Source organism: Silurus meridionalis, chromosome 15 (genome assembly GCF_014805685.1).
Source record: "Silurus meridionalis isolate SWU-2019-XX chromosome 15, ASM1480568v1, whole genome shotgun sequence".
Classification (NCBI taxonomy): Eukaryota; Metazoa; Chordata; class Actinopteri; order Siluriformes; family Siluridae; genus Silurus; species Silurus meridionalis.
In genome coordinates, this window is record NC_060898.1 from 4,310,619 (window position 1) to 4,331,925 (window position 21,307).

The 21,307-nt window shown below is 36.0% G+C and overlaps 1 protein-coding gene across 2 annotated transcripts; it reads right to left on the minus strand.

Moving 5' to 3' along the window:
• Positions 1-171: 171 nt before the first annotated feature.
• On the minus strand, positions 172-18,342 carry fam219aa (family with sequence similarity 219 member Aa). Of its 2 annotated transcripts, none has more exons than XM_046867936.1 (6): positions 18,105-18,342; positions 8,682-8,775; positions 7,267-7,369; positions 5,700-5,780; positions 3,903-3,978; positions 172-3,232 (listed from the first exon to the last, which is right to left on the minus strand). In XM_046867936.1, exons 1-6 carry the CDS (start codon positions 18,162-18,164, stop codon positions 3,074-3,076), a joined length of 573 nt encoding a protein of 190 aa, XP_046723892.1. In that variant the 5' UTR covers positions 18,165-18,342; the 3' UTR covers positions 172-3,073. The 2 variants fall into 2 exon arrangements, with proteins under 2 accessions (XP_046723892.1, XP_046723893.1); XM_046867937.1 differs by having other exon boundaries at positions 3,924-3,978; positions 18,105-18,338.
• Between the last annotated feature and the right edge of the window lie 2,965 nt (positions 18,343-21,307).

Sequence of the window (21,307 nt, forward strand, 5' to 3'; positions counted from 1 at the left end):
ATTCCATATGTGGATTTGGATAAGGTTTCAAACAGCACAATACACAATAAATCTTAGTGTCATGTCTATGAATATTTTTCCCAGAACTTTCTCATAGCCCAGTATCAAGTCTTTCACGGCCTGGTACGGGGACTCGATCCTGCACTTTGAAAACCAACAAACCACACAAGATTGCAGCTTTAATGCGCCAGATTTATTGATACAGTATGCGACACTACAACATTTGTAAATACTGGTAGTGGAAACTTTATTGGACTATTTTTACAGTCATGATACTGAGCAAGAAAAGGTAAAACAAACAGAAATGTCTATGTTAAAATGCATACTTTCTTACTTGTTTCAATAAATTAAAAACACACAAAATAAATAATATGCTCTACAGACACTGACTTAAGGCATACTCAGCATTCTCAGCTAGCAGACCAGGAGAGAGAGGAACGCGACGATGGAAGGTGGATGAAAAACAAAGAGAAGTGCTTGATGTGCACCCAAAACAAATCCACAACACAGGTGCAGATTGGGGAAAAAAAAACATGTCCGAACTACTGTTTATAATAAATATTCAACTAGAATCTATAGAGTTGACCAAATTATTTTTATTTATATATATATAACACTGAAAGAAGTTTGGAGTGTAAACACACCTGAAACGGTTTTACTATTAACTTATCCTATTAGTGGCTCATGATTTTGATCTTTTAACCTGAAGAACCGTCTACACAAGCCGAACAGTATTAAATAAAGTCTCCAGGTATTTCCCTTTATATAAGTTAGTTGAACTTATCGTTAGAATAGCTGTAGTGTTTGTTCCTTAGTTGCGAATGACCCCATGATCAGGGCGCCATTACATATTACTAGATACTGAATAATAATTTTATTATTAATAAACCTAAAAAACAGTAATGCATTTTTAAACCCTAATGAAGTATTAACTCTGTTAACTAGTGTTGTGTGGTGCAAAATGTTTTCGATCACACTGTCATGGTCCAGATCACAGTCCAAATAAGAAATAGTTCACTAGTCTTTGGCTAAAATAATAATAATACAAAAAAACACATTATTATTTAAAAAAAATGCTTGTGAGAACATTGGCTTATGGTAAGTAGACATGAATTTATAATGGAGAGGTGCCAACATTGCTAAAAAAAAAAAAAAAATAAAACAAACAAAAAACTACGACAAAAATCAATTATATAAAGCCATAAAAAAAAATATGTAAATAATATTGAAGTAAATGCTACATTAGGATGTCCCACGTTCTTTCACCATTAATAAATTGGATTTTGTTTAGTGTTTGCTCTGACTACTTCAGACAAAACAAAGAAAAGTCTAGTTTTCTGATGTCTCGATACGGATAACGAAAAGAAATCCAAAATCATAAATATTATGGCTCAACCTTAAATATTGGCACCTCTGAATACTGTATCTCGCTGTAACAATATCGCTTTTCAATTTGCTCATTCTAAGCTTGTTATAATGTGCTTTTGACACACGACAAAAGTTAAAAAAAAGAAATTTAGTTTGAGTAACACGATATGGATTTGTGCAATAAACCCCGACACAGTGCTAGTTATATCGTCCTAAACTATTATATTTGGTGGTAAGGAAATGCTAACTAATTCTGGTAGTACAGTATGCTCTACTGTAAGTCATAAGAAGCCTATTTCTCATTCCCTTCATTTCACATCATCACTAAACAAATGTTTATGTAAATAACAAGACAAACAACATCTAAAAAAAAAAACTATAAAAATATTTCTTTCCAAAGCATCTGTCAAGTCTGAACAGTGAATATAACGCGTAATGACTTAATTAGTACATTTTTGTTTCCAGTCCTTTGTGTGCTGTGGCTTTGGAAATGAAATTACTCTTCAGGCTCGACCATGCAATCGCTGGCAGATCTTGCAAAAGCACCTGATATGGTTTGCGTGTACCACACCTATCACTGCTAAGAGAAACACCTGTACGCCTGCACGTCTTGTAGCAACAGGGCAAAACATCAATTCTGGAGGTCGATCGATTCATCTGTTTATCCGCACCGACAGTTAATTGCTGGAACTATTTGCCAAAATCTATACTGTTCAGTGTCATTTTGAGCGACCTCTAGAGGCGTATCACTGACACCACATGCTGTATGTTTTTACAAGTGAGACAGCGCGCTGCACGGAGAGCGCTATATTATATTTATTATATATTACTTATAATTTATTAATTGTATAATTTAATTTAGTAATTGATATATTAAAATTGGTTTCACTTAGCACATTTTCATGATATGGTAGTTTTATTTTTGTATTAAAATTACTATTTTACATGTTGTTTATTTTTTTAATCCAGTATCCATTTTAAGTTGATTAAACATATCGGTAAAACCCACTTTCGGTCGACCTCTAAAAAAAAACCATGCAATATATGTGTCAAGAGCTTAGATCTAACATACAAACGTGATCTCCATGAAGTAGTGATTGAAGTATTTAGCTATTTTCACACCGTCTCCAATACAGAATGGTGCAAAAAACATCCAGTGTCTCCATTCTGATGATTAGTTAAATCGCTTGCACTGTAGCGGCATGATGCATCGTGCTGTTGTCACATGATTGGCTTCGATCAAAGGTACAGGTGTAGTAGTGCAATTTGCGATACGAATTAAGGGATCGGGAAAAAAGTAACCTTTCACAGAGGACATCGTTGTGCATCAAGACATAAAAAAAGAAAAAAAAGAAAAGAAATGAGAAGCTGTAACAGGCCTTTCAGATCAGCTTTGTGTGAAATGCTTTACAAATAAACGCGTCACTTGTTTCTCCCTTTTAAAAATTTCATGTTAACGCATCCTATACATACAATAGACATAACTAACTAAATCCTAAACTCCCTCTGGTGGTGATCCCGACACTATGTCCTACCATAGGAGGAACCCGTTTTCCTGTATTTCCTGATCCTTTTTTTTTCCTATATTAGTTTTAAGATAACCATTTTATTTATTTTAGTAGTTACTCGAGGGTTTACGTCGAGCGGTGAGCTAAACTCACAGTATAGGGGGTCTGGGAACAGTGGGAGGGTAATGAATACAAGGCTACTGGATCTGGCAGGCGGAAGAGGAGGTCGCCTGGCAGCACACGCATGTAGGGTTGACTGATTTGGGAGGAATCAAGTCGAGATCTTCATCATCTGGAATTTCGTCCAGGCGGTAGCCATCTTTCAGGAGCTGGATGTTCAGGTCTTGGTTGATTTGCTGAAAAGGATAAGCAGAAGAGCTGTTGTTAGTCGACAGATCAGTCATTAAAACAAAACAACAAAAATATAAGTGTGATGTGACAGAAAAACACTACAATACGTATTGCCGTGGTATGAAAAACATAGACGCATACTTTTTATGTTTAGAGAATTTGATATCGAGACGTGTCCATGAGTTCCTGTTTCTGAGTCCTTCATCTTCAAGAATTTCCAATGTAAACTTGACCATTTTATCTCAAATGACTGACACTGAAGAATCCTTTCAAAAATGCTAAATACAAGCATTAGCATGGTAATTAATGTGGTTTAAGCTCTCGTTACTGATCGGAAGGTTGGAGGTTCAAGCCTCAGTATCCCAAGCTGCCACTCTTGGGGCCCTTGAGCAAGGCCCTTAGCCCTCTGTTCTCCAGGCGGCACCGTATCATGGATGACTCTTCCTAGCATTGCTGGGATATGCAAAGAATTCATTCTTCCTTTCGTTCTTTCTTCCATCCACCCTTTATTTCTTTCAAACTTCTAAAGAATCTTCTAAAGAAATCTCCACCTTTGAACCAACCAGTATAAAGATTGTGGTATAATGATGTATTTGAGGGTATACAGGTGTCACAATGAGGCCAGATTGAGGTGGATAATTGTGAAGATTAAAAGTTGGTGTTGTGTGCAGGTACCTGGTCCCTCATTGATCTCACCTCGGCGGAGGAGTATCCTGACGACGAGTATCTGGACATGTCGAAATCGTCGTCGCTGAAAACGAGGGAAAGATAATAATTATTAGAACATGTACAAGACACTCCGCTGGATAGTTACAGCAGCATATGTGAAGGAATATGACAATAAAGCGTGTACTATTAGAAGGGAATTGACCTTGATGTGTCCTGACGCAAGGCAAAGCTACTGTTACTACCACGAATTGAAGGATTTATTATTTTTGAATCAAGCAAAAACGGAAAGCCCTCAGGATTGTAATCGAAAGCTACTGATTAAAATGATAACCAGGAAAGCAGTGGATGGAAAAATTTCATCGAGCATACCCATGATGAAGCATGGTGGTGGAGGCGTCAATAAATCATGCTGCTTCTCATCAGCCAGGACTGGAGCTACAGTTAAGATATCTATTAGATTTGGCAGAAAATCCGCAGGTGTTTCATAGCGGAGTATAAAGCAAAATTCCACCATCCAAAACAACAATGGCCTAAAGCGCAAATCCAAGCCAACAAAGGAAACTTTACAGATGACGATCGATGGTGGATTTTTAAATTGGCCTGGACAGAGATCAAAATCCTACTGAAAAGCTATGGAATGAATTGAAAACAGATATCCACAGGAGACACCCTTCAGAATCTGGTAGGTCTGGTGCATTTCAAGGACGAATGGGATAAAATGATTTCTATTCGCTTTAAAATTTTGTTGGTTGCTATATCATATTAAAGGTAAAGAAATTATATGTATCATATGTTTTTAAATATATGATTTATCTCAATCTCACTAGATTATTATTATTAATATTATTCGATAGTGCTTCGGTATACAAGAATTTATGAGGTATAAAGTTGGAGGCACACAATTGTACTGGTTGTCTTTGGATGCTGAAGAAATACACTATCCATGTACTTGAACTAGAAGACCCAAACCTGTCCCAGCATGGCAGCGCACCTGTGCACAAAGCCAGCTCCAAGAACACATGATTTATATGGGTTGAATTGGAATATCTTGAGAGGCCTGCTATAGATTCCTGACCTCGACCATATTAAACACCTTTGAGATGGATGTAAAGGCTGACTACACCCCAGGCCTCACCTACATCAGTACATGACTTTACAAATGCCCTTGCTGGATGAATGATGACAAATCTGGGACTGAATGTGGAAAGAGGCGCTCTGTCTTACACACTGAATTATCAATCGTTCAATACAAAAGCGCTTTGGAGGCTTCTTTATTTATTTCTAATAAATAAATAATTTTCAGGAAAGATTTTTTTCTTGTCACATATACATTTCTGCAAAGGAAATAGTTTTTCCCCACATCCCACCTTAGCCAAGGGCCCAGGATTGGTAGCTTGGTGATACTGAGGAACCCCTCATGAACCCCCCACCTTCTAATCACCAACCCTGAGCCTTAACCAATGAGCTACCACTTCTCACATAAGAATAGCAATGACACAAATGAGACTGAGACCCAGTCTCGCCAATAAATCTGTAAAACATCACACAAATTGTTTATGAAATATGAAAATAATTAGCAGAATTTCTCAGAAACTGAAAGCAGTTCAAAGACTTCAGCCAAAACCAATTATACACATTCCCAAGTGCAACAAGACCACAGATGGATCATCTGGGTTAATTACGCTGCTTTGATGGATGGAAATCTTTTTACACAGATGGGAAATCTGCTACATTTTATCCTTTTTGAAATACTAACGTCCAACTGGAGACATTATAATAAGCTAATTCTCTTAAACATCATACCTGTCTGTATCCAGTGCGACTAGGGGCTTCTCGTCAGGGCTCTGGTCTAAAGATGAGTAGCCTTTATTAGGAACAACCAACCTACAGCAGAAGCAAGAGATTTCGTTAAATTGAAGTATAAGTCACTATTTTTACTGTATTGGGATCTTTAGCTTTTTTTTTAAAGTAAAAAAATATACAAACAGTTACAAACGAACAAATGAAATGTAAGACATAATCAACAACTGTTTAGGAACTACCAAAGTTCAGCTGTAATGCAGTGAATAAAAGTGAACTGCATTTTGATTAACCCTTTCAGACCCAGGGGTAGATGATAAGGCAAAAGAAATCACATCAAGATTCAAAGACACTTTTACAATAAACTACAAACTGCAATTAAAAAAAAAAGAAAAGCAAGATTTTTTGAAATTGCATGAAATTTTCAATGAAATTATTGAGAAGCTTTTATAATTAAACCAAAAAAATCTGTTACCATGTTAAATATTAATTGTAAAAAATTAAGAAAAGTAAAAATAAATGAAATATATGTAAAAATAAATAATCTGGGTTATTAAAACATATAAGTAGTATAGTGCATATAAAATATTAAATATATAATAAAAAAATTAAGAATACAATCTTATCACATGGGCTGCTTCTATTGTTAGAAACTATTCAAAATGCATTCATTTATTAGAATTAATTGAAATATCCATATTATAATGTCATTTAAATCCCTATTCAGGCTCGGGAGTTTTTATCTATTTTTTATTTTTATCAAAGACAAATTATTAAATGATTACTAAAATACTACAATTATAATATACCCCTTACATCGAGGCATATTTTCATACTATTTGACAAATAGAGAAGCCTCAAACCCAAACCTTTTTATTTTTATTTCAAGTATTACATTTTTTTTTATATAAATTTCGGAATAATGCGATATGTGCATATAGTATATAAACCATCCTGTGTATTCTAAAATAATCAAAACATTCTCTTCAACTAAGAGACAGAAAGATGGATAGATAGTGGATGAAACAAATGTGCATACAAAATGGCAAAAAGTACAAAACAAAATTTTTGTTGTTTTTAAAAAAAACAAATAGTGATATGAGCTACACTACAGCTTGCTAGTTAGCCGTGTGTCACTTTTACAAGAAATAAAAAACATTTGATCTTATTTTAATTAATAATCTAAAGAATTAGGTATACATTTTAAAAACCCAGACATCATGTAATCGATTGCAAAAAATATAAATAAAACAAGTCATTAGTTAAAAATAAACGAGAAGGCCTGAGGGAGAAAGCAGTACCCCTCTCATCTAAAAACAAAAGCTTGTCTCAATCTACAGTCCATAGACTCTCTGAGGAGACTTATATATTGTTCAACACCAGTGTGTTCTCATGTCTTCTAATCCCAGCAGGAGTGTGACGGCGACTTGTCTTCTCTCTGCCTTTCATTAGCGTTCGCACTTTCTGTCCTCACACTTCAGAATGTTGTTGCAGCTCTGTAGTTATGATGTTCAACATGACTGCGACTCCTTGTTATTTGCTTTCCGGGTATAATAAACGGTCGCCTTACCGTGTTCTGGCCATCACATTGTTTTTCTTGGGCTGCTGATTCACAGGGCTGCCCACCGCCCCATTCTTTGCAGAGCCCTTCCTCGCCAACTCTCTCTGTTTCTCTAAAAATACAATAAAGACTAAATGTAGACATTATCTCAATGTGCATATTCAACAACCCTGATGATAAAATAATATCAAAAATACAATGTGTGTAAAGATCTGGGATCAACTATTAAATGTGGCCACTTTAATTGCCATAATAAGATGTAAAAGCTGCTCATTCAGACATTTGTCCAAACAGCCAATCATGTTGCAGCAGCATCATGAAAAAAAAAAAATGTAACTTGGATGTTGCAGCCAGACGGTTTAAATATTTACTGCTTTATTCCACTGCTTTTATTTTTTTTTTTTTTTTTTACAAACAGTGCTCTCTAGACTAAACACAGAATGGTGCGAAAAACAATAAACATCCAATAAGGAGCAGTTCAGCTGCAGGTCGAGGAGAATGGCAAGGTTGGTTTGAGCTGACACTAAGTCTCCTGTACCTTAAAGAAAAACTCAACAAATATGAAGAGCAGAAAAGCATCTCTAAAAGCACAAGCTTGCAAAAATCCACATTGAGGTTTTAATCCTGTCTTCCGAAAAACAATGAATCAGTGGCCGGACTGGGAAAAGAATCCGGACAAAACAACAATTTATTTATTAAATAAGTAATAAAAGATCTTACAGATTTTTGTGATATCTGAGAAAAAGCATATTGTGATCGAATTGATTAGAATAGCAATTTAAAACTGCCGTATTCAAATCCTTATTCAGGCTCACTATTAGTTTTAATTTATTTCGATTATTTTTTTATACATCAAAGACAAATTCACTAAAATACCAGAACTCATTCATATATATATATATATATATATATATATATATATATATATATATTTTTTTTTTTTTTTGTTTTTTGTTTTTTTCTTTCTTCATACCAAGTGACAAATAGAGAAACCTCAAACCGAAACCAGACAAAACTATAATTTCATGAACGAAAGTGTGTAAAAGCATTTCTAGTCAAAGAAGCTGATTACATTATATTTCCCCTTGCGGCTAAAATAGTCATTATGTTGTTTTTTTGTTTTTGTTTTTCTTTCTTCATACCAAGTGACAAATAGAGAAACCTCAAACCGAAACCAGACAAAACTATAATTTCATGAACGAAAGTGTGTAAAAGCATTTCTAGTCAAAGAAGCTGATTACATTATATTTCCTCTTGCGGCTAAAATAGTCTTCTCGCTTCACACACAATCTGTGTGTTATCAGCAAATAAAAAACAGCTTTAAAGTAATATGACCAATAGCTGACCTCTATCACACTACATTACATCCAGAGCTCCAGGACCTGACTTTACATGTCAGTGGATTAATATAAATTACAGCTCACCGATCTTCACTTGAAGCGGAGAAGGCTTGTAGTTGATGGGCACGGATTCGGTCTCTCTTGTTTCCGAGTCAGACGTGGACGTTGCTGCTGGATCCTTGATGCACGGAACAAAAGGAAAAGAGATGCACAAAAATTAAAGGAGATTTATGGTCATTCAGCCACAAAGGCGTTACTGAATTAAGGTAGTGACGAAGGGAGGAGGCCTAGGGTGGAATCAGTGTTCTAATCATCTCGAAGGTGTTGAGTAGGGTTAAGGTCAGAGCTCTGTTGCAGGCAACTCAAGATCTTTAACTCCAACCCATGTAAAACAGATCTTCATAAAGCTGGCTTTGTCCGCAGGGGGCATTGCCATAAAGGGAAAATATAATGCTACCGCATCCAAAGACATCTTACACAATTGTGCATCTCCAACAGTCTGTGGAAATATTTGTGTAAAGTAAAGTAAGTAAAGTTTTGGGGTATTGGTGACAATAATTTTGTCCATATAGTGTATCTGATGTTCATATTTGTGTTTACCTGCTTGCTAAATTAACTAGATAATCTCTGAGGCACCTAATTCAATTTCATACACGTCGCTTTCACATTTTTGATGGCAAGGTATAAACAAGTAAGACTAAAACAAATGAATTAATATTTAATGAATTAGAAATATAACTATTAAGGGTATATTAGAAATATAATAGATGCACCTTCCAATTAAAGGCTGTATGCATTTCCATAGAAACAACTAAAGTATCTCAAGTTCTTGTGTGCATTTCGATATGAACAAAAATGTATCATAAATGAAAGGCAAATAAATAAGCATTAAAGTGCTGTAAATTCGTTGTCATTTCCATTTTTACAATACAATTTCTGCCACATTTTTTTTTTGCTATCCCTTTTCACTAGCTAACTACTTATCTTCAGTATCCAGGTTCATAGTCTTTCCCAGGAACACTGAGTATGAAAAGGGATACACCCTGGATGGGAAACCAATCCACTGGATTACACTTGGATACACTTGAACTACATCTTAGCATAACTAATTCACCAACATTAACACACACACTTGTTTAAGAGGAAGCCAGAAATCCTGGAGAAAACCCACGAGTATATAAGGATAACTTGCTAGACAATAACAGCTCCATTCCACACAATTCAAAAGATTACTTATATAAAATGTTCATGATAAAACTAAGACATAACACGTGGTTGAACAATACTTGCCGTATGTAAATGTAATTCTCGCACATGCTTTGATAGAGGTTAATTATTTTCCCCTCACTCGCTAATCTCCAAAAGCCGTATACATACAGCATGAGAAGAGACAACAAAACAGTAGCAGAAAGACTGAGCATACGCAGTACGAAAGCCTCCAGAGAGTGTCTAGACGGGCTGAGAGTGTTGATTAAGCTGGTGTTAGTTCATTTGCTCAGCATGACTCAGCAGTTTTCTCAACCCGGTTTAATCTTCCTCTCAGAGCCTGGCCCACTTTAGCCACTCAGTGAATATGGCATGAGACGAATGTAGATGTAGAAGCATGAGACAATTTTGGACTCCTTTAAAAACAACTTTGTTTTCCTTTAAAAAGACAATGTTAAGATACAGTGATACCCAGACCGAGCATAGTGCCTGTGGAAAGGTTTGAACCACCTAGCATTTTAGCATTTTTGATAGACACATGCATGTCCTTTTTGTTTCTATGCAACAAACTATGTAATGTAAAAAGAAATGTGAAAAATCCAATCCTCTCTTAGCATGAATAACAGATTACATAATCATATACACTCTGGGCATCCAGACAGTTCATTTCTCCAAACATTCTTCTCAATGTATCTTGTAAAATTGGTCAAAGCTTGTGTTCGCTAATTGGAAAATTCTTTCTGACCTTGCGATCCAGTTCATCCCAGAGCAGTCTAAACAGATTCAGGTGTGGTGACTGGGCCATTCCATGATCTATAACACTCTTATCAGCTGACTGTTTCCTCTCTAAATAACGATTACAGAGTAATATGCTTTGGTCCATCGTCTTGTTGTATAGTGAAGTGCAGTGCAGACGGAATTAGATGTTGTTGAAGTATGGAATGGTAACCATATTAGTTCAGTATTACTTTTACTTAGAAAAATCTCCAACCTTCTCTGCTCTAAAACAATAAAAACCATTGAGTTTCCACCTCCATGTCTGACTGTGGGGGCGAGGCAGTCCGCTAACCTATTTTTTCCTGTTCTATGTCTTACAGAAGTGCGTCTGCTAGAATTTGACCAAAAATTCTGTCCAACATTCTTCTAGTCATTTACTGTCCAATTCGTAGCATAGAATGCATAGAAACATAATGGACATGCATGTTTTTTTTAAAATAGGTGTTTGCTAACTTTTGACAAACACGGCATGTTATTGGTATTCGCAAATTTTCAGTATAAATTATGGATATTATAATATAATTACTACTTACCTAATAATTTTATTTACAGATGAGTCATAACATTTTATATTGCTGTTTTTATTTACACAATTTACATACTGACTGACTAGTAGCTAGCAGATTCGTGATTTAGCTGGCTACATACTTATTACCGTGTTTCACTTCCAAAAAACACTTTTGTTCAACTGTACTGTAAGTAATGTATTTGCTCTGACTAACAAAATCAATCCTGGATCGCATTCAGTTCACCATCATTCTGTTCTTAAGCACGACAGACGCACACAATGCTTGTCATATAGTCACATTGTACTTTTGGTAATGAAGCTTTCTAATGAGTAGAAATAATCCCCGTTTCCAACAATGCCCCAATCAAAGTCAATCAGCTTGTGACTGGCACGATGTAGAAACTTGTACTCAGCGATATCAGATGATCTCAACGGAAAAACACGTCAATGTTTATCCCAAAAAAAGAACTTTATTTACAGAGGGTGATGTAAGCTAGACACAATAATAATAGCATGCAACATGGGTTAATCACACTTCCAGTTCGTTCTGAAACCTGTGACAGGAATTGTGATGGGAGTTCTGTAGCTTTATAGGAGAATGCTATAAAAATGTTATGATGAAAATACTTGCTGCTAAATATAGCAAGTATATAATCCTTCACTTTCCCTTTTTAGACCTGCTTTTCAGAAATCAAAGAGAGATGGGAGGTTTCCTGATGCCATAGCTACCATCTAGTATTTCCTCCATAGAACCCTGCAAGCTTTGTGTTCACTTTGTAAGGTTTGGTTCCTTGGTGGAAACTGGGAAGCGAACAGAAGGCGTCTGTTAGAAAGAAAAAGAAAAAAAGAGACTAATTTTTCTGCCAACAGAGCTCTTATTATGAGCACAAGCCTGGCCTTATTACACAAGGCCACGAGGCACCGTGGGTAAATGTCACAAACCAATCAGAGCAGAGAAGCCTGGTCACAGCATACAGCCACGCTATCCGTAGTAGCTGTCAGACCATGTTTACTTTCAGACTAAGGTTCCTAAGTGGAACACAGAACTGAAACAAAGCTGAGCATTATTACACATTCAATGTGTGACCTTGTCTTGAAAACCTCTCCGAGCCAGTGAGGTAGAGCAAAATCAAGAGGCTCATACAAATACAGCTGAGGTAATGAGAGATCACGTTGCTCATTGTTAAAAAAAAAAGGGGGGGATATGGTTTGATATTGTCACAGGATTATATCATATCGTGGTTTCATGAGGTATATTGTCAATTGGTCTCAAATAGGAAAAAAATGATTAGATGCTTCATATTGTTTAACAAAAAAAAAAAAATCAAAAACAGCCAAAAAAATTATTATTATTATTATTATTATTATTATTTTATTCAGCATTTAATAGCTAGGATTGAAATGAACACCCACCTATGTGCCAAATTCTGAAGTAATGAAGGAAGTTGAGCGGAGAAATTGGCCTCAACTACCTTCATTACTTCAGAATTACCAATTGAATTATCAGGTAGCAACTTTTTATATACTAACCCTAACAATGTTCCTGCCTGTTTGTCACAGCTGGTTAGGGTGATGTGCAAATAGTTTCTGAGAAAAAAACTCATCCAAATAATGACTGCAAATGACTGACAAGAGGAAAAGCTTTGTTCGAAGTCATCTTTAAAATGGCCAATGCTACACATTGTTTAGAAGTCAGACCCACAATGGTCTGTCAACAGGATCCAACCCATGGAATTTACTTCTGTTTACTGTCTCAGGACCTTATCGAGTGGACTACTTCAGTACTAGTTACATCTAACTTTAAATCAACCATCAGGTACCAAAACTCGTGTATAATAGTTTGTTCTATAGACCATATTTGTCCCCAGCTAGCTCTCCTTAATCATACCACTACTGATTGGTATGGGCTTTAAACTGAAATCTGAACCCAGAACAAAACCAAGATAATTTTACGCATACAAACCGGTACAGTTAAACTTTATACCGAAACCCAACCACGACTTAAACACAAAATTGGTTTCTTTGGAGCACAATCCTGCAACAAGTTGATTTACATTAATTAATAACTTTATTTTGTTGGTTCCTCTTTTGCTGCCAAAACAGTCCTGACCCTTTGAGCCTTCCCTGCCCATGTGCATCAATGAGCCTTGGCCACCCATGACCCTGGCACTGGTTCACCACTGTTTTTTTCTTGGACTACTTTTAATAGATACTGACCACTGCAGACTGGGAACATCCCATAAGAGCTGCAGTTTTGGAGATGCTCTGACCCAGTCGTCCAGAGATCACAATTTGCATTAACTCGCTCACATACTTATGCTTGCCCATTTTTCCTGCTTTTAACACATTAACTTTGAGGACAAAATCTTCTCTTGCTGCCTAATATATCCCACCCACTATTTGTATGCTCCCCACCCAGTGCACACAGACAATTAAGCTCTCGGACCCCTGGTGAGGAGACTAAACTATTTGGAAGAGGGCAGACAGTGCTATCATCTAAATGAGTTCTGCTTTCTATAAATATTTTTTTAAGTTGAATTACATTAGCTGACCATTTTTAAGCCAAGTTAATTGGACTTCTTGTAAGGAAGAATGTTGAACTGGGAAACTCAGCATAGCTTTGATTTTCCAAAGGCAAGACCAAGGAACATGGTCAAGCCTGAAAATGTCCTTATTATTCACCAAGTGCTGTCTGGACAAACAAAAAAAAACCTACTGTAAGTTTTTTTCCAAAAAAATAAAAAGACAAGCGTACAAATGGCGTGTTCTGATTTATACAGCCAACACATGGAATGATAAATAATTCTGCCAGGCTGGCAGCTGCAAAAAAGATCACGCTGTGTGTAATCTTGACATGAAGTAAAAAGTCAACACACCAATTCTGTTTAAAAAAACTATCGCACAAATACTAGTTCTGTTTCAATCATTTTATTTCTGCAAGCAAAAAGGCAACACTTCCAAACACCTAACAAAAACACAAACTCCAACATCGGAAGGATGAATAGTTATTTGTGCTCAGCTGTAGGTTCGGTTGGGCGTGCAATTGATGCTACACGCAGAGTAAATCCTTAGAGGACAACTTGGCACTCGACCAAAACCAGGAAGCCTGGTACCCCAAACAGTAGTAACGAACCTGAGTGAAGCTACTGTGATTATAATGCATTATATTGCAATGGGTTTCAACATTTTCAATATATTACACAAGAAAGAAAGAAAGAAAGAAAGAAAGAAAGAAAGAAAGAAAGAAAGAAAGAAAGAAAGAATGGTAAAAAGAAACAAAGAAAAAAGAAAGAAAAATGCAACTCTTATTCCTCCTATATTTCCACTTATGTTGACCATGCTGTGAGTGAAAGAAAGAAAGAAAGAAAGAAAGAAAGAAAGAAAGAAAGAAAGAAAGAAAGAAAGAAAGAAAGAAAGAAAGGTGGTTAGGTGGATGGATGGATGGATGGATGGATGGATGGATGAATGGATGGAAGGAAAAAAGAGTGTACAGATGAATGGATAAAAGAAAGAAAGAAAGAAAGAAAGAAAGAAAGAAAGAAAGAAAGAAAGAAAGAAAGAAAGAAAGAAAGAAAGAAAGAAAGAAAGAAAGAAAGAAAGAAACTGTGGGTGGGTGGTTAGGTAGATAAGTGGATGGACGGATGGATAAAAAAAAGAGTGTGCAAATGGAAGGAACAAAGAAGGAATGGATGGTTAATAGAAAAAAAGAAAAATGCAGCTCTTATTCCTCCTATACGTTATCCATTTATGTAGATATCTGAAAGAAAGAAAGAAAGAAAGAAAAGAAAGAAAGAAAAGAAAGAAAGAAAGAAAGAAAGAAAGAAAGAAAGAAAGAAAGAAAGAAAGAAAGATGCAGCAGGATCCATCTTTACCTCTGACTGACACAAAGTACTGACACTGGAAACTCCTTATAAAAATGTCATACACGTCGTTTACTACAGAAACAATATCATATGAAAACGAGCAGAATAATAATACAAACCCTACAGACAGAACGACCCCCTGCACCCTGCTTTTACAGAAAACACCTTCTGATCAATCAGATCTTGTGAATTCGACAGTCTAAAAGTACTGTAGTTACCAATACACAAAAATCCCAGTCATTGAGACATGGCCTGTTTTAACACACAATACAATCTACCCACAATGAAATCTACGCACAATGAAATCTACGCACAATGAAATCTACGCACAATAGCCCTCCAGCCCAAACCTGGAATTAGCATGAGAAAAGTGTAGCGTGGGGGAACAGCTGGTGCTCTGAATAGCGGGACGGGATGAAAGTGAGGCACAATATCACCCCGGGCTGTGTCACCTCGTCCCATTTCAATGAGCACATGTCAAACTTGGCTCAATGAACACTTCACACACTATATATACACACTCATCTCAAGTGCACTGGTGTTAGGAGCGATTGTTATCGAAGTTTAAGTGAAGTGGATTGATCCGATTTCGTTCGCTCAAATTCTGAGGAGAAAAATCGGATTAAAAGAATTACAAATTATTAGAACATGCCTTAATATGAGTTTTATAAACCTGGCTGTAATGATATGCAAAGTTTGATTCAAACTGTACATTTTTAATACTACACTACAAAAACATGTGCATCAGAAGATCGGTTGTTCAACCCCCAGTATCACCAAGCCGCCACTGTTGGACCCTTGAGCTTGGTCCCTTGAGCTGGAACATATGATCCCACTGTGTTGTAATGTATATGTAACATATGTATGTAAAATCCTCTTATTTTTCTTTTCTTTAATTGAAAATTCTGGTGAAGGGTTGCCAGGTCTCCAGAAAACCTGCATTCTGAATACCAATCAAAAACAGCATGACTATTCTCCAGAACAAAAAGGGGAGATGTTTTGAAGGGAAACAAGCTCACTGTGGTGTGCACGCATTTTTTCTTTGTCAAATCAAAACAACTGGAGGATTAAAAAAAATAAATAACGGCAACCCTACTGGAGTAACTCGTTGGTGCCTCAGATATCAGGCTTGTGTACTCACTAGTAGTCCGAATTGAAATGAGAGTGAAAACACCAATGATGTATAAACCGCTACACATATGAATATATCATGTATGTTCTATTTCTCGTTTTATTATTGCAACCATATTCTGTTTTTTATTTGACTTCATTTGATTATATACCATTTCCTACATCTAATTTTATTCCTTTTTTTATTTTTTTTTCCAATAAAGGATAATCGAGGGTTCCGTATAGCCGAAGGGTTTATTACACTTCGTTAACTAAATGCTATACTTCACAACATTTTACTTACTTTAGTCTGAAAGAATTTCCGAGACGAACCGAATAACAAGGTACACCATAATTGGTACAGCCCTAACATTTCCCATTTCCACAACTGTGAAGTACAATATATTAGCTCTTACTCGTTCTCCTCATTTACATTACATTAGTCCTATTCCAGCCTAACAATGGGCATGAATGATATTATTCCTCCACGTTTAGTGAATTTGCATATTTGCATATTCAGCAGACTGGCAGTTTCAGTTTGATTAAACATTTCGGAAAGAGTCGGATAAATGGATCTCGGTAACTCAGAAGATAGACAATGTAATTACTTATATCTGTAATTAAATATTTCAAGTTCCTACTTCTTCATTGGATTTGCCATTGGATTATGCATAGGGTTATTTCCATAGGTTTCACCATAGGACAATACCACCTTCATTCATTTATTCATGAATATTCATATTTATAGTTTTATTTCAATCTACAATATTGGACTTTCAAACTGACCTCACTAATTAAAATCTCACATCTTAAAAACACAACCTTTTTGTCTGCATGTAAATTCAGAATCTCCTTAAAACTTCAGATGTCACAACCTTCAGGTGATCATGTGACCTAATTATCTCCTGAGAACTTCTGATGTCACCACCTTCAGGTGATCATGTAACTTTGTTATCTCCTGAGAACATCTGTCACAATCTCTATTTAAACATGTGATGTCAGAATCTCCTGAGAACTTCTGATGTCATAACCTCTATTTGAGCATGTGATGTCAGAATCTCCTTAAAACTTCTGATGTCACCACCTTCAGGTGATCAAGTGACTTCATGATCTCCTGAGAACTTCTGTCACAACCTCTATTTGAGCATGTGACATCAGAATCTTCTGAAAACTTTCGATTTCACAACCTCCAGGTGATCATGTAACTTTGTTATCTCCTGAGAACATCTGTCACAACCTCTATTTAAACATGTGATGTCAGAATCTCCTGAGATCTTTTGATGTCACAACCTTCAGGTGGTCAAGTGACTTCATGATTTCCTGAGAACTTCTGATGTCACAGCCTTCGTGTGAACATGTAACTTTAGAATCTTCTGCGAACTCCTGATGTCACAACCTCCATGTGAGCATGTGACTTCATGAGCTTCTTAAGTAGGCTGTGACATCTGAAGTTGTCAGAAGATTCATCAGGAGGTTATGACATCGTAATTTTCTGAAAACCTATGATGTCACAAACTCTTTGTCAGCATGTGTCTTCAGAATCTAGTGACAACTTCTGATGTCACAACCTCCAGGTGAAAATGGTGACTGTTCGAACACTGGACACTAAAAATAACCTGTAATGGTTGAGATGTTTCAAGGATGAGATTTCAGACATAAAGCAAAAATAAATAAATAAAAAAGATTATCAAAGAATGTTTCGAAATATGATTGGAAGATAAAGTGGCTTAATTATGGAGAAGAAACAAAGACATGCTTTTTCATGAATGTTCTGCAGTTGTTTAGTTACTGCATATGTGTTAAGTAGAAGATCACCAGGAACACAAATGGGTCCTGAGATGGAGAAAACACAGCTGAAGAAACACTGAGGTCTAATTATGATGTGAACTATGGAAATGAAGCTCTGACCCTGCAATACTCTTGTTCTTCTCAACCTATTGATCAGTCCAGTCTTTTTCTTTTCCCTGGATCTTCTCTAAACAGAATGATCTCTATGTCTTGTTGATGATCAGATGTTGCTGCAGAAGTGCTCATGCTACTCACCAGCGGCTGCATCTCCGAGTTCACTGGTGGGACCTGAAATCTGTCCATTTCTTCCATCATTTTGTCTCCAAGACGGAATATCAAATCTTTCCAAGGTTGTACAGAGGATCAGTCGCATGTATGCGGCCTCATCTCAGCTTGTTGTCAGCGATCTAACGGTTCCACGATGGCCAAAGGGTGACTCAACGTCAGTATATATTTTTTTCCCCTCTTGTCCACTCGTATTCCGATAAACCCCGCCTCTTGTTCTACGATTTGTCACTTGCGAAACCAGTCAGCTGGCCAGTTCCTCTGTATGAGCCAATCAGATGTTTCCTAAACATCCGCGTGTAGGAGGAATCAGCTTCACCAATCCCAACGAAGTAGCCGGGATTTGTCCGAATACGGGTGGAGGGGGAAAAAGGCAACGTCAACATTTCACTTCCGGATACGACAAACCCCGCCCACTTTTGGCGTATTCATGAATAATTCATTAGGGCACGCCCAGAGTAGTATGAGACAGAAGTTGTAGAGGATGTTGTTTGTGTTTTTCTGCTTTTTTCCCCTCTATAAATGTGTGTATTCACAATATTGTATGAAAGAAAGAAAGAAAGAAAGAAAGAAAGAAAGAAAGAAAGAAAGAAAGAAAGAAAGAAAGAAAGAAAGAAAAAATGGTGGGTGAATGGATGGATGGATGGATGAAAGAAAGAAAGAAAGAAAGAAAGAAAGAAAGAAAGAAAGAAAGAAAGAAAGAAAGAAATGGTGCGGTGGATAGATAGATAGATAGATAGATAGATAGATAGATAGATAGATAGATAGATAGATAGATAGATAGATAGATAGATAGATAGATGGATGGATGGATGGAAGGATGGATGGATGGAAAATAATAAATGAATGAATGAACAAAAAAAGAATGAATGAATAATTGAATAAATTATAAAAAATAATTCATATATTCCAAGTATTGATAGTAAAATGGTTATCAGTACATTTATGACAATTGCAAATATATACATTTTATTACATTTTATTACATTATCACATGTATTAATGTTTAACAGTATTTCCAATCTATTGTATCATATTAACACTTGTTTTGTTTAGTTTACAGTTAATAAATAATAGTTTATGTATGGTTTAGTTAATAGTAGATGTTAATAGTAGATGTGGGAACAGGAAAATGAATGCATTGTTGAAATGTTAAAGCTACAGTAGTAGTGAAAGTAACACTGCTGCAGTATGTGACTTGTCCTGCAGATGGAGCTGAAAGATTATATATGAAGGTGAAGTGCATAAAAGTACCATGGAAGAGAAGTACAGAAAATGGTGGTCTAGCAATATATATATATATATATATATATAAACTTTATGGTGCATTTTCTTTAAAAGTTTGTAATGAAGTCACTAAAGTCACAGCATGTATTTCTCAGAAGAATTAGACCTGTTATTTTAGTAAGTGAGCTATCACCAAAAATCAAACAGTTCTAAAATGGTACCGCTTACACTGAGCTTAAATTTGACAGCCTTTTGTCAGCAGTTATTTGTTGCCGGTTGTTTACCAGACACTGAGACAGAAGCTGAGTTTATTAAATTATTGTTTGAGCAGATCAGGAGCTTCAGCAATGAACCATCTGCCTTGTAAAAAGTGACAAAATTAAATTCCCAAACCAGTGAAATATACAATAAGCATTCCATTATACGATGGACTTTTTTTGTGACACATGAAAGAAAAAATGTAAATATAAATTATCCCAGAAAATTATCCCAGTCCACATTTAGGGTGTAAGTAAAGTCAGGTAGTGAAGTAGTTGAGATAATGAGGCCTGCGGTGCAGCCTGCATTCCAATTCATCCCAAAGGTGTTTACTAGGGTTGAGGTCAAAACTCTATAGCAGGAGATCTTCCATTCCAACACATGAAAACCATATCTTTAAGGGGCATTATCATGCTGGAACAGGTTTGGGTCTTCTAGTTCAAGTAATGCTACCAATTCCAAAGACATCCTATACAATTGTGTGCCTCTAACTTTGTGGTAACTTATTTGGGGAAGAACCAGATATTGCTGGAAAAAAGGGTTTCCAATACTCTTGTCCATAAATAGATGAGGTTTAAATATTTGCCAAAAATAAAAAGTGTAAGAGCTCAGGGTGAAAAAATGTTATATTATTTGTCATTTTTTTATTAGTTTTTTTGTTTGGCCGTGTCTGTATATTTATTAATTAATTATTATTTTAATTGTTTGTTGAATTTATGACTTTATCTAACTCGTTATTTATATTTTTATATGTATTTTTTATTTATTATACGATATATTACAATATAATAAACCATATATATTTTATTTTTTACTTTTTTTTTTTACTTTTTTTACTTTAAGTACTTTGAACTTAATTTCTCATCATAATTTATTATTAGTAGTAGTAGAAGTAGGAAATAATTGTGATATCAGAAACTGTACCAGGGAAGAGATACAAATTCCCCTTCCGCTTCAGAAGGTCTGACATTTCTGACATCGTCCCAGACCTTCTCTTAGTATGATACTTAAGATTGATCACATTATCCAGACACCCAAAGCCAGACACCCAACGCTCCAACTTGTGAGTGATACCAGTGCTAGACATACCAGTGCTAGACAATATTTATTAAAACAGTCGAAACACTGTCTTTGTGAATCCTCAGACTCTATCATCTCATCTAGGCATCCAGGTCATGCACTATTTACAGAAACTGTTTACATAGCAGTCTATATCTTCAACTCTCAAACTCAAACATCTTGCACTTGTGAGCATTCGATTCTGTCTCTGGTTAACAGCAACAAGATTGTCTGGAGTGGCTGAAAGAATGCCGTTCTGAACCTCACCTCTGACATCCAGTAAATCTGCAGCATAATTTCCATTTCAATTCCTGATAGAGGTGTGTGAGCAAATCACAGTGTCACAGCAGCTAAGATGTCTACTGCTTCTGTCTCATACACAGTTCTCTGAGTTTACTTCAACAGAGAGCAACGGAAGCCAAACTAACACTGTTTAAAAAAAAGGGTCTAAAAAAAATCCAGGTCAAGCAGGTTGAATTCAATCTCTGTTTTCACTCATGAGAAGTATTTCAACTATTCATGTGATATAGGACTATTCCTCTGACACTTCTGCTGTGGGTGGAAAGCAGCTATAGGTCTCGAATCTCAATGCTGATACTTTCATTAAAGATGGCTATACACAGTGGAGA

Bases quoted from the DNA above. Each gene is read 5' to 3' on its own strand.
- fam219aa (XM_046867936.1), bottom strand. From the start codon at position 18,164: ATGATGGAAGAAATGGACAGATTTCAGGTCCCACCAGTGAACTCGGAG. The intron at 7,370-8,681 runs GTGAGCTGTAAT...TTGTATTTTTAG, and splicing joins TCCGCTTCAAGTGAAGATCG to AGAAACAGAGAGAGTTGGCG. The intron at 5,781-7,266 runs GTAAGGCGACCG...CTTCTGCTGTAG, and splicing joins AATGTGATGGCCAGAACACG to GTTGGTTGTTCCTAATAAAG.